Source organism: Hippopotamus amphibius, chromosome 3, assembly GCF_030028045.1.
Source record: "Hippopotamus amphibius kiboko isolate mHipAmp2 chromosome 3, mHipAmp2.hap2, whole genome shotgun sequence".
NCBI classification, from domain to species: Eukaryota; Metazoa; Chordata; class Mammalia; order Artiodactyla; family Hippopotamidae; genus Hippopotamus; species Hippopotamus amphibius.
Window position 1 is genome coordinate 79,056,071 of NC_080188.1, and position 13,904 is coordinate 79,069,974.

At 40.2% G+C, this 13,904-nt stretch overlaps 1 protein-coding gene across 4 annotated transcripts in view; it reads right to left on the reverse strand.

Annotated features, from left to right (window-relative positions):
- Positions 1 to 13,904, reverse strand: part of NR3C2 (nuclear receptor subfamily 3 group C member 2) — a 337,688-nt gene that overhangs the window by 155,865 nt on the left and 167,919 nt on the right. For all 4 annotated transcript variants that reach the window (XM_057728082.1, XM_057728081.1, XM_057728079.1 and 1 more), the window contains exon 3: positions 13,252 to 13,391. In XM_057728082.1, coding sequence (XP_057584065.1) covers positions 13,252 to 13,391 — 140 coding nt within the window. The remainder of the gene's footprint in view (positions 1 to 13,251; positions 13,392 to 13,904) is intronic.

Consider the following 13,904-nt stretch of genomic DNA (forward strand, 5'->3'; position numbering starts at 1 on the left):
TGCTTGATTTTTCAAGAAGTTTAAAAATCGCTTTAATTTGGGGGCTTGTTTTACAAAGAATGTATTAATAGCTCAACAGAAGTTAATTTTTGCTACTAAAATAATTTTTTTTTTGTTCCCATCCCCTCCCTGTGGGTCATGATTATAAATTAGAACTTAGTCTATTAAAGAAAATAGCTATCAGTACCTTCAAACACCAATTTTCTGCCTAGTAAACTGAGTTAAACAGTGAGAAGTTTTGTAAAAAGGGAAATCTTTCCTGGTTCCACTTGAGTTTTGCACAATTTGCACTGCTTCAGTGAAAAAGACAAGGTTAATTCCTGAGGCTCGATATGATTACTTTTGCTTTATAGGTAATTTTTAAGATACAGTAGAGGATTAAAAAAAAGTGCACTGCTTAGAATAAATTTTTAGAAAGTGTGGTATCTGGGATTCTTCCCATGCCTTTCTGTTAATAGGAACGGACTAGAGCAAACACCTAGCATCTAGTACACAGTAAGTACCCAACAGATGCTGGGTGAACTGAAGGAACGTGCCTGGTTTCTACACTGTGGGTCTACACTGTGGAAACACACACGGCATTTTCCCTTCCATTTTCAATGACCACTTTATCCGACATCGGCTCTGGCCCTGTTGGTTCTTGTCTCTTCATTGCCTTCTTAGCACCTGCTCTTGGCTTGGTTTTCCAAGTTTTGGACCTAGTTCTTTATGTTTCACTGACATCTGACCTTAGTCATGATCACAGCTCTGTTCTGTGAAATGCCAGTTAAATTAGGTGTAGGTCAGCTATTTCAATATTTGAGAGATATCAGAAATATTTTGAGTTTTAAGTATCACCAATGATAGCAACTAGAGGTCCTCAAATTCATCTAAATCTTCATCAGATGTGTCAGAAGCAGATTTAATTTTAAATACTGAAAGGGAAGGTTGTTTGAAGCACCTTTTACTCTGTTATCATTTAATAATGACATTTCAGTAACAGCTTCTCCACTGTTCTCGATTAAAAACAGTGATTTTTACTGAAGGTTTCTAATTAATGGCTACTAATACTCTTCATTCCTATTCTTTTCCTGAATGCAACTTCAGTTCATGTTGAAGAGTAAAAAACAGAACAATCAGTACTTATGTAATGCTAGCAATATCAAATTGCTGAGCCTGGTTCAACTGGGAAAATGCTATGGTACAGGCCAGATGAAAAACAATCAGCCTAGGCTAATTCTGCACTGGTTTTCCAATTAAATCGTTCCACACAAGTAGGAGGGCAGGAGAATGCAGTGTGTTTTAGAAATCCTGGTACAGTTAATTAAAAAAAAGAAGAAAGTAAAAAGTAGTTGTGACCTCCCAAATTGTTTTAAGATGTAGAAAGAGTGTGAAAACTGTTTCTGTTCTTTGAATGATTCTGTATTCAGGCAGATTAAATTTAAATCTTGATCTTAAATACAAAGTTTCCCCACTGTGACCCTTGGGTGCAAGACCCATGAAGAATATCGACCTGCCTAAGCCAATGACAAGAAAGTCAAACCGCTAAGTCTTACCTAAAGTGAGATAGGCTTCTCTTTAATTTTTACTGTTTTTTTCCCTTCGAAGAGAATATTTAACATATACAGAAAGTAACTAGAATTTAAATATTCAGCATTTTATTGAGAACCAAGACACGCTGACTCAATTACTTCCTAATAAGGGGAACATTCACTTTTAAATTTGTGAAGTAACCCTTTATTATTTCTAAAGCAGTTTCAACATATGTGTACTAATTTTTATCCTCCTGTGAGAGATGGGTAGGACAAATACTTTTAAGATTCATTTTCTTTCGTTTACAGAAGAGGAAACAGAAGTTCAATTATTTGCTCAGCGTCTCAGAGTGGGGAGTGTCATTCCAGACTCAAGGCCAGGTTGTATGACCCCCAAGGCCAATTCTCTATTCACGCTATACCTCGACATAAAGATGACTCTGGAACCTGTGTTGGTGATGTTTTATTACAGCTTCTTACTGAAGAACTCTCACAGTATGTGTTTAAACTGTTGGATAAGACCCAAGGAGCCTTTCACTAAAAAATTAAGTGGTCAGTAATATTTCTAAGGGGATGGTGTGAATCTCCAAATTCAAGCCCTGATTCTTCCTTCTGAATTGAAGAAGGAAATAAAAGAAGGGATTAGGAGGGAGGAGAAGGTATTTGTGTTTTTCCCCCTCAAATTATATAGTTTTGATTCCTTTGAAACAAAGATAACTTAATAAGTCTGGACTCATCTATAGTGCTATGTGTTAAGTATGAACTTCTACTAAACTTCCTAAAAACTTCACCCCATCTACCCCTCAGCTAATTTGCTGCAAGTGACTTTTCAATGCTTGCTCGCAGTAAAGAAGGGAACAATTCTTGTTCCCTCTAAACTTTGATTCTTTAATCTTTTGTTTTATTTCATTTGCTTTATTTTGTGGTTTTACCATTAGAAAAGCACACAGGGCCCTTTTGTAAAGCTGCATCAGGTTGTCAAAGACCAGTGATTTAATGGAGTCTTGGTCTTATACCTGTAAGGAGAAAAGACATTTCTCACTCTTCCTTAGGGATCGTGCTTTGCTCTGTGAAGAAGAGTTCCCTGTTCATTAGCAACACAGCACAGACAGGAAAGTGACAGTTTGTAAATGTAATGTTATAGTCAACAAATTCTGAGCGCTGATGAAAGAGCTTCACACAGGGCCAACCCCAGGGCAAATGGAAACAAGCGACATTGCTCTGAGAGTGGTGAGCTTCCGGCTTCGGTGTCGACCTGCTCTCCTCTAGAGGTGGATTTGGTCTGTGACGTTGGAGGGAGGTGTGTGAGTGTGAGAGAGACAGAGAATGTGAGCATGTTCACAGATGCTTTTATGATCATTTCAAGTGGTTCTGGAGTCTTCTTGCTGATGCACAAGGTTTCCCCCTGTCCTTAGAACACCAAACACTGGGTGACGGGGTTTGAAGTGGAGCAGAGCTCTGACACCCTGTGTGTGCTTATGTGTGCATGGGTTACAGGTATCTGCTTATCTCTACAGAAATCACCATCAGCCTCTCTCTGATCTAAGAGGTCAGGATGGGCAGTGAACAAAGATACCAAGGAACAAGGGTAAAAGAAAAAAAAATCACTATGTTGCATATGTCTGTCTTTAAACAGCAAAAAATTATAGCAAAAATTTTGGACACCGAAAACATGGACTTTTTTTTTTTTGCCACAGAATTTTTCTGAAGCTTGAAGATGTTAAGCTAAGAGAAATAAGCTGGACACCAAAGGACAAATATTGTATGATTCCATTTATATGACATACCTAGAGTAGTCAAATTTATAGAGATAGAAAGTAGAATGATAGTTCCCAAAGGCTGGGAAAAGTGATATTGGGGAGTTTTTGTTTTTCTCGTCTTTTGTTTTTATATTTTTGGCCGCACCGCACGGCATATGGGATCTTAGTTCCCTGACCAGGGATCAGAACCCGTACCCCATGAATTGGAACCTCGAAGTCTCAACCACCGGTCCACCAGGGAAGTCCAGGAGTTTCTGTATGGAGTTTGGGAAGGTGAGAAAATTCTGGAGACAGATGGTGGTGATGGTTGTAGAATAATGTGAATGTATTTAATGCCACTGAACTGTATCCATAAAAATGGTTAAGATGGTAAAAAAAAAAAAAAAGAAAGCTTCATGTTGTGGCTTCCTACAGTGTCATGAGGTGCTACAATCATCATTTAGTTCCTCTCATATGGGCAGTAACGATGGCACAAGTCCCCTCAATGATCACCACGCCCTGCAGGCTTATTCCGTTGGTGTTGTGCACCCAGCACCTTCACCAGGCTTTCAATTTCACTGTGTCACTTCCATAACACGTTCCATATCAAAAAGCCAAAGCAGCGACTGACATCTGTTGCTAAAACTAAGCCTATCTGCCACACTACCTTACACCTAGTTATGCAGGTTCTTTATTTTAAATGTGCAAGAAAATACCTCCAGGTAAAAAATGGAACTTTTTCAGAATTTAGTCTCTGCTTTTTCATAGAGAATGCTTTATCACTTTTGGTGACCCGATCTCAACAGTTTTAAACTCCTCTCATCCTCTCCATTCTCAAAGTGCTTCTTCCCAGGTCTCCATCAGAGATCTCCATCTTTCCCCAGAACTAATCCACCTTCAGGTCCTGCCCATTCTTCCTTCTCACCTCTCAAATCAGGCCTTCTGTTCAGCTGCACTGATTCCATCCTAAGTCAGGCCCTTTCCCCTTTCCATCATCCACAATCCCACCCTAGTCGTCTTCTCTCCCTCTAGGTGATACCTTTCATGAGCCACTGCACAGACACCAAGAGGCAACACTGCCTACGCCACTGCGTTGATTTTTTTCCTTATAAAAGACTTGCACTGCGTTGATTTTTTTCCTTGTAAAAGACTTGCTGTGTTTAAGAAGGGCTGAGATTTTTCACTGCAATATGAGGGCTTTCATCTGGCCCCAGTGTCTTTGTTCAGTTGCTTCCTCCACCTCTGGGTTTGGACCAGGCCCTCACCGAACCAGGCCTGCTCAGAGCAGACTCGGGTTCAAGTCCCCATCTTCCCATCCCTCTACCACCCGCCTCACCATTAATGCCTAAACACCTCCTCATCCTCCTCATCCTCCCCATCTTCCAGGGCTCTGCTTTGGCAATGACTGCAGTCAATTTAGCAATTTTCATTTTCAGGGTCAAATCACTCTCAAGAGGACTGAATCACGTAAGCAGTACAATCCTAATCACATCTTGGGTGCGAGTTCTGTGAAAGCAGCCCTGTGTCCTCTGGCTTTTGGGTCTGCTTCTGAGCCACCAAGCATCAGGGCTGACGTGTCAGAGGCTTTCAGCTTTGGAGGAGGAAGGCCCTTCTGGCAATGGTTCTCTGAGCCTGGCAGGCTGCATCTAATTTTTATCACACACAGGAAATGAAATGCAGGAAGATAAAAATTTTCCATAAAGCTTTAGATTAATATCAAGATGTTAAAGAGGTACTTCAGGATGGTAATGGTAATTTTTTAAAAATAGGGAGTTCATTCCTTAAGAAAAAAATAGAGACTACCCAATTTCTTTCCCATTAGGGCAACAGAAACTCAAATGAGAGCTTCAACTTGGAATGGCTAGGAGTTAATTATTTAGAGTACAATGGGATAACTGTTCAATTATAATGTGCTCTTCATAAGGGTTCGAAAGCCAGGGATGCTGCCCTACTTTTTGAGGGGTAAAAAATGGTTGGGATCTGATATAACTCTGTGAGAGGCTGTACAGATCATGGGCTATATACACAGAGTCACAACGTCTGGACTTCCTGGGTTCAAATCCCAGCTCTGCCACCTCCTTCGGTCTGGGTGACCTTGGACTGACTAACCTCCTACACGCCTCAGATGACTGACTGCTAACATGAGGAGGGAGAACTACTGGACCTAGATCATAGGATTATCGTGAGAATTAAAATGATAATATACAATAAAGTTCTTAGTATAATGTGCACAAAATAAGTACTCAAAACTTTTACTACTACTGCTATTAATTTTAAGAGCTGAAGGATCATACCATTAAGCCCTGTTAAAAAACAGTCACTATTTTCCTTATCGCAATAATTGCTTAGAGGGTTCAGATTTAAAAATATGACCTTGCAAAACTCACAAAACTTTCAGCTTTAAGATGGCAGTTATGAGGAGAAAATGAGATAAAACATGGAGTACTTGGTACAGTGCCTGCCTGGCACAGAGTAACTGCTCTATAAATAATAGTGATGCTTGTAGGAAAGGTGGTTGACAGAATAAAGCGTGTTTCTAGCACTGCTCCTCAAGACAAACCAAACGATTCCACTGATACCCACGGGAGGGTGACTTGTATAAATTTCAGGTTATAGTTCACATGAAAAGAACAGGCACATCACAACCAAAGCAGCTCATGAAAATTTTCTTCTAAACGGGCAATTCCCTAATCTAGTTTTTAAGAAAGTCGTAAATCAGGTGACTCACCGCTGAGGGCTGGGGGCAGAAAGCCGAACAAGTGGCCATTCTCCGCCAAGGCCAAAGGGCATAGTTTCTCTCGACCGTGCCCTGTCCTGCCTCTATTGTTCTCCTTCTTGCTCTCACCTTCCCTCTGTCTTGGTTTTCATTGCACTTATGAGAAATTTCATTTTACCTCATGGAAAGCTGTGAGTTGCTTTGGATTCTTTTCTGGAACAAGATGGGTTACAAACAAACGCAGAGACATGGGGGATACCTGGAAACTACTTAACGTGCTTCTAATTTATACCTTTCAAATTTGCTAGGTGAAGTGCACCTTCCTTTAAAATTTTAAGCAACAGGAAGCTCTCTCTGGACAATACTAATTTACTTTTGGCCTACATGTTCCTACACCAGGTTATTTTCTAATAAATCACTTGAACATAGTTTTGACTTCAGGGAAACAGTGACAGAAACACAGGGGAATCTGATACACATACTTAGATGGTTACTGATCAACAAATGTGGCTTGAGCATCTGCTCCATGTGTGGCATTACTTCTGCCCAGGTTAACAAATCAGATTTCCTCACGAATAGGTTTGGCTGTGGGCTCTGGACTGGCTAAGATTCAAAAAGAATCAAGCTTCATAATGAATAAAGAGCAAAAACTGGGATTGAAAGTCCCACAGATGCAAAAATATCTGCAGTTCAGCTAACCTTGGAAGAACCAGAGACTGAGTAACTAAGACTTTTCTGTGTACAACTTGGAGGAGTGGGAGAAAAACACTATTCACACATGCATAACACACACACACAGACACACACACGCCATGTCCTAGATTTATGTTCTCTAAGACTCTAACCTTGGCTTATTCCTGTCTCTCTAAATACCCATTTCTTGGGCAAATGCATCTACTTTCCTAGATGACGATTCTAAAATCTTTATTTCCAATCGTGCCCTATTCCCCAAGCTTCAGAACCACACATCCAGCTTCCTGTTAGACACACCTGAATGTCCTACACACATTTCAAACTCATTGTCCTAAACACAATCTCATTCCAACCCCCTTTATCCTGGCAGTGCTTGTTTTCCAGAGCACCTACCAACTCTTCATATGCTACGCAAAAAAATGATTTATTATATTTAATCTCTCCACCTCCCCTCGCTAGAACGTAAGCTCCATCATGGCAAGAATCTGTTTTGTTCACTTGATCTTCATCCAAGAAGTCCCTAGGTAGGCCTAGAATGGTGGCTGGCATTTAGCAGATATTGAATATACGTTTGTTGAATGAATGACCTTTGCCTCCCATGCCCCCAAAGCTGCTCCCATTCCAGTGTCACCCATCTCAGCAAAGGGCGGCAGCAGCAGCTGAGCCTGGGGAAGCATCCCGGATCTTTGCTTCCTTACCTCCAATACGGACCCACCAATGTTACTTCCAAGATAGCCTTATTAGCTGTCCACTCCTCTCTATCCTGTTATAACGCTGCTGCTCTAGTTGTATCTCTGGTCATCTCTCACCAAAATGACTTAAAAGAGCCACCGGAACTGCCCCTTTTTAAAGAAGCATATCTCCCTACAGCCAGATATTATATGCAAACCTGAGCTTACCATTCTGCTGTATGAAAACATCCAGAGGTTCTGTTTTGCCCAGAGATAAATTCAGGCCCCTCCTTAGAGTCAGGGACCCGGACCCAATCTGCACATTAGCCTTCAGTTCTATCTCCTCGTACCTCACACATTCACAGAGGTAACACGAAATTGCTCCGGGCACCCTGTGCAGAAGGCTTGTCCTCACTCCCCCTCAGCATTGCCAATCCTAAGCTTTCAAGATTCAGTTGGGGGTCAATTCTTCAAGAAGCTTCCCTGACCTTCCAGGTTGGCCTAAATGGCATGGCTCTTTGTGTTTCCATGGCAACCAACTCACGGATTATAAAAAACCTAGGCAAACATTTGCAATTAACACGAAAGCCTTGGGTTTATGTTAAGGAGCAAGGGAGTGTTGGTAAAAATCCTAGATATGATCCACCAGGCAGGTATTTACATAAGCACTTGTAGTAAGTAGTTAGAAAGAATCAGGTTCCCTGGTTCCTAATTTCTGGTAAAGGGAAAAAAAAACCCCTTAATCTTTAAAGTGTCTCCTGAGAAAACTGCAAGACAGAACAGTCCTTGGTTTCCTATCTGTGACTCAGCAGTTTTGTAGAAGGGACAATGGCCTCTGATGTCCATTTAGCTTCTTGTATGTGGTGCACCGGCAACACGGAGGGCTGAATCACATCATGACCTGAAGACATCTAATATGTAGGTGTTATTTCCTTGTTTTATCATTTCCTTAATTTTATATTGCCAATCATAAGGGGATAGCTATATTTCAATTACTATGTACTACCATGATCTAGCTTGTGTCCACTCAATTTAACTGCTCTGTTTTGTGGCATAATCGCACAGTCCATTGGCCAGGCCCCCCGATCTCACACTTGCTCACACTCTTGCTTACTGGTCCCTCTTGCTCAAGAGCACACACAGCAGTGATGGGGATAACTTGGGTCCATGACACGGGGAGACACACTTTCCTCTGGACCTGTTTGGTTTACTCATTCAGTTTAGAAAAGCAAAGAAAATTAACTACCAATCAACTGTGATATGTCCTTTAAAACACTGTCTCCCCCATAGGATAATCAGTCTATAAATTGAAAGATTTCTCACCTATATGATGCAGAGTACAAGGGAAAGGAAGGAGGTGCTTGTGCCAGGTTTGGGTACCTTAAATACTGCATATTTGAGGACTCCTGAGATTAATCTACAATTTGATATTTTAAAGCCGTTTCATTTCAGGAAATAGGTTTATAAGTCTCTTACTTAAAGGGAAATGTCTGAAATAGACATCGTATGATTTGGCTGCCTGTACCAAGATATGGACTCTTTAGGCTAACAGGTCTGTTGACAAAAATGTAAATTTCGTTGACTTCATATAATAATGAACTGTCTTCTTTCACAGCCTTGTAACTCTTCAGTGATTTGTGGTGGCTGTGTCTTCTAGACACTGCTGGTATACTGAGTATCCAGAAAGGAAATTAGGTTATAAAATAGCCTGCTGAATGCAGTTAGCTCTATTCATTGAGGGATCGCAAAATAAAATAAACACAAGATGAAACCAATGGTAATTTACAGCTGGAAAGAGACAGAGATAGTAAAAACTCAGACTAGAGTTGGACATCAAAAAGCCTGTATAAATTCTTGGGCCAGTTTCATTGCTAATTTACTGATTTTGGGGGGGAAGTCATTTAACCTGGAATGCTCTTATGCCATATAGGTACATTCATGTGTACATTCAAACATTTATTTAGCGGCTACTAAATATCTGCAGGGTTGCTAGGTTCTAGAGATAATACCCTGTCCTGCCCTAAAGACACCAAACAGCGGAGCTAAAAGTCCAGTTGCTATCTCTCAATATATTCTCTACTGTGCAACTTCCAAAGGTGGCACTGCCCTAGTCAGCTACAGAGGTTCATTACGGGGTAAATCTCGGTAGTTCAGTCCATGTTGAAAAATGTAGAAAAGTCCCTGGAGAAAATTTCGACAGGCCCTCCATTCCCCCATCCCCAACCTCGGCCCCACATCCTTCAAGAATTGCTAGTCAAGAAGGATCTTACGACCTCAAAGCCAGCTCTATGGGCAAAATAATGTACCACGGGATACGATGAAGATCTAATGAAGAAAAAATGAAGGTCTAACAATGCAACTTAACTGCATCACATGATCTCTGTGTACAGACAGGACCAAAGAACTTTAGCATTTGCTCCTAAAGAGTCGAGATACAATATTCTGATACCACTTTACGATTTATAAAATCTTCCGAAACATTTTGTTTTCATGTAATTTTTCATAGGCAGTACTACATTTTCCATTTATATATAAAGAAGCCGAGGCCCAGGTAAGTTAAATAACTTGCCATAATCTCATACCTAGTGAGTGGCAGAGCTGCAAATTAAACCAAGTCTTTTGACCCTAAAGCCAGTCCACTTTCCACCACTAGGGAGAATCCAACTTAAAATGTGTGTGTGTGTGTGTGTGTGTGTATGTGTGTTATTTTTCTTAAGACAGAAAGGTCCTGACAAACCTTCAAGGCAAATAAGCAATTTGAATTTAAAAATAAAATAACAAGCTCCCATTGTAAGGTATAGTAATATGGCTCTAAACGGACATTATTGGCAGAAAGGGTATTCTAGATGAGACTTCTAAGTGTTTTTATATTACAAAATGTTTAGGAAGGAAAACATAAACACCATCTATACATCCCATTAGACAGGACACAGAGAACATAATTTATACTTAAAGCAAATGATGTGCACTTTCCCTATGCAGTCACCGCTACCCTATCAGACCAAGCTCTGGAGCGGGGCGCTCTAGGGCACAAGCCTTAAGCCAACAAGCTCGAAGCTCAGTCTGTTGTGCCCCCAACCACCCCGATCCCTCTCTAGTGGTCATTTCCGCTTCTGCCCTGGTGTTCTTAGTTCATTTCAACTTTAACAGACTCCCTTCTTCTTAGCTCCCTCTACCTGCAGCTGCTTAGAAGCCTCTGCTTTTGTAATCCCAGGAGGCGCTTAAGGTTAAAACCAGAAAACAACCTTAGTAAATATTCAAACATAAACATACACATGTGTGCCTGTGTATGTGTGTGTATGTACATACACAGTGACACACACACACGAAGGGCACCACATGTGTCTTCTCAGTGTTTATACCACTGCCCTCATTATCACTGAACAGCCGTAAACAATGACATATAGCGTAGGATTTTCATGAACTTGAGAATTATGGAAAATGGAAAGAACAGATAATGAGATTTAGAGTCGTGAGGCCTTAGGTTGGGTCTAGCTTTGGAGTCCTAAGACTCTAATATGGGTCTAAGTTTGGCCTTATGATTAATTGGCTCTGAGCCCAAACATCTTCATCTGTAAAAGGGGAATAAAAATAACATCCATATAACATAATTTTGTGAAATTAGAGCCTCCAATTACATAAAATATTTTAAAAATAATTTCTTATTAAACCAAAAAGTTGATACAAAGATAGTCCTATTTCTTTTACACACACACACACACACACACACACACAGGATAAAACAGGAAGCAAATACAAATTACAAAACAAAAACAAGTCTTTACTCTCACAAGTTTATAGTTAAAATGTATAGCCTTGTTTCATGCAGGTGGATGCTAAAATTCTATTTCCCAAATAAACAGGAATAAAGCTATATTAATAAAAGTCTTAAAAGGCACTTGTCAAGGTTCATTATCCATTATAGATCAGCTTTCCAATGAAAGAAAAAGATGTACAGACATTTAGGCTTTTCCACATTTATATGTACCTCAGCTACAAAAATGATTCTTTCCTTAGCTACTTCTAGAGTAACTACTTAAGACAACAAAAATGACACAGAAACATCTAGAAAGCCTTTCTGCAGAGAAGGACAGGTTCTGTAAATAGCCAAAACTTGGGTTCTGACATGAACACTGACCTACGGGAAGGGTAACACAGAGGCACCCTCTCTAAATGTCCTTCTCTCACTGCTTTATTTTTACTTACCGCCTTTGCTCACCCATTAGTGAGCCTATGAGGAGAGCCCTTATACTGGAAGGTATAAAGCAGCATTAGAAGATGCCAGGGGTATACCTTACTTATCTTCTACTGAGCCAGTCATAGAGTTAAGGAAAGAAGAGGGTGGTGGGGAACACAGTCTTAAAAAATCAAATTGATTTCAGTATTATACATATTTCTTTCCCCTATTTTCTGGAAATTAGCCTCCTGGTAACAGAACCCACCATTTTGTCTGGGAAATGCTCATTGCCACAGCTGCTCTAGTAGTTCACAGGCTGGCGGACTCCAGCCAGAACCAGCCTATCAGATCACTGCTCTCCCCAGCCATGGTGACTGGTTTGGAGGGGGCCACGTGAGTCAAGTTCAGTTTATGGAGATTCAGCTGGGGGCTTCTATAACAACCTCTGGGAACAGAAAATCTCTTTTTAATGGAGGCCTAGTGGCTGTCTCATTACCATGAGAGAAACTGCATGAAAACAGAGCCAGACCAAAGTCAAGCGATGGAGAGAATGAAACTAAGTATGAAGGACCTGGCTTAAGACCCTGGCTTGCCCAAAGCCACGCCCACACGAGGACTTTCCAGTTATGTGGGCCAATGAATTTCCACTGGTGCTGAAGCCAGTTTGTAGTGAATTTTCTGTCACCTGTAACTAAGAGCCCATACTTCAAGTAAGAAATATGTAGCTCCTATTACCAATTCAATGCTGGGTTTGGGGGCTATCAAATAATATTGTAAATAATGTAAAATCATGTACTATCAATTAAATTATGCAGAATCAATCTCAGAAGCACAGAAATAACTACTTGGTCAGTTCTTTTCATCCTAGAACTAAGGACATTTCCTGTGGTCATCAGCAAAACAAAGATGAAACATTCGAGTACTTTATGCTTAAGTCTCTGAAGGACCAATTCATCTCTCAGAAAAAGGTCCTCAGAAATACACCTACAGGAATCTCAATGCTGACCTCCTTAGAATAAGTGTCAATTACACAATACTTCTCCTGATGGCAACAAATTCTACACTTTAACCAGTCACAGTAGTCAACATTAATAAAACCATCTAGTCTAAGCGTGATGTTAATTAATTGCTTGGAAATGAGGCTGGAGAAAGGCAGAAACAAACTAAAAGCCCATTTCTCCTTTGGAAGTACAATTACTTGGACAGAAGCAAAAGCTAGCCTACATATACTTAAAGAACCTCAGTCCAATTTTAATATACTGGTTGGGAAACTTTCAGTAGGAACAAAGATAGGACTCAAATGGGGACGTGGACTCTCAAGCAGATGTTAAATGACATTACTCTGTAAGGAACACAAAGCACACACATGATCCCGACGTGAATGTTTTAACTTGCCACAAACACATATCTTTATACAGAAATATAGACAAGCAGACGTGCTGTGAAAAAATGCTCTTTCAGATCATGCAAATTAAATTTACGGTGACACAGAATTATTTTGCTAAGTCTCAGTGAAAATATAAGCTGAGACAAACCAACAACCAAAAACACCAACCTTTCTGACTCCACAATTTCAAATTTGGGCCATTAAATATTGCTCAGTGGAAAATCTATTTATCACTGACAGATTACATCCAAAAACATTTTTGAATTATTTCCCTATATTGCTATAGAGTTAACCATGCAAGTAAACTACACGCTAGGAAAATAAATGTGTAAAAGGAACACCCACATGAACATTTACCTTCCACTGCTCTTTTGAAGAACACTTTGCAGCTGCCACAGGTTACGACCCCATAGTGACATCCTGAAGCCTCATCCCCACACACCAAACATATTTTGGAAGGTCTTGAGGATCCAGTAGAAACACTTCGTAAAGTAGAGCTGGGGAAAGAAATCAAGATTTAGGTAACTACACTGTAATGGCACATTTGACATCCTGTACAGCTTAGTTCAATATCTGTCAATTATCTTGGTTCCATCAATGAATTCAATATGGTCCCATACCATGTGACTTAGGAAATGAAGGCAAAACCCTATGAGGGGAGTAATGTATCAAGAATTCTCTACAGCAAAGCCTCTTCTCAGTACTAAGAAGTCATAAATAATCCTATGTAAACTTTTCTCTTCCTATTTTTGAGAACGTTTACCAAAAAATATTATTTGCATTCCAGGTGAACAGGGAGGAGAGAAATCTTGAGCTGAGTCATCACAAAAGTATTTTTGGCATCAAAGGGCTATTACAGTACTTCTCAACTCTTCACTTGGACCCAGATTATATCTCAATTATGCCAGATAAAAAACTCTCCCCTCTCCAAAACAATCCACGAATTAAAATAAAAATAACTCTTGCCTCTATTGCCAGCAAGTTTACACCTCCAAGCTCCTGCATTTTTT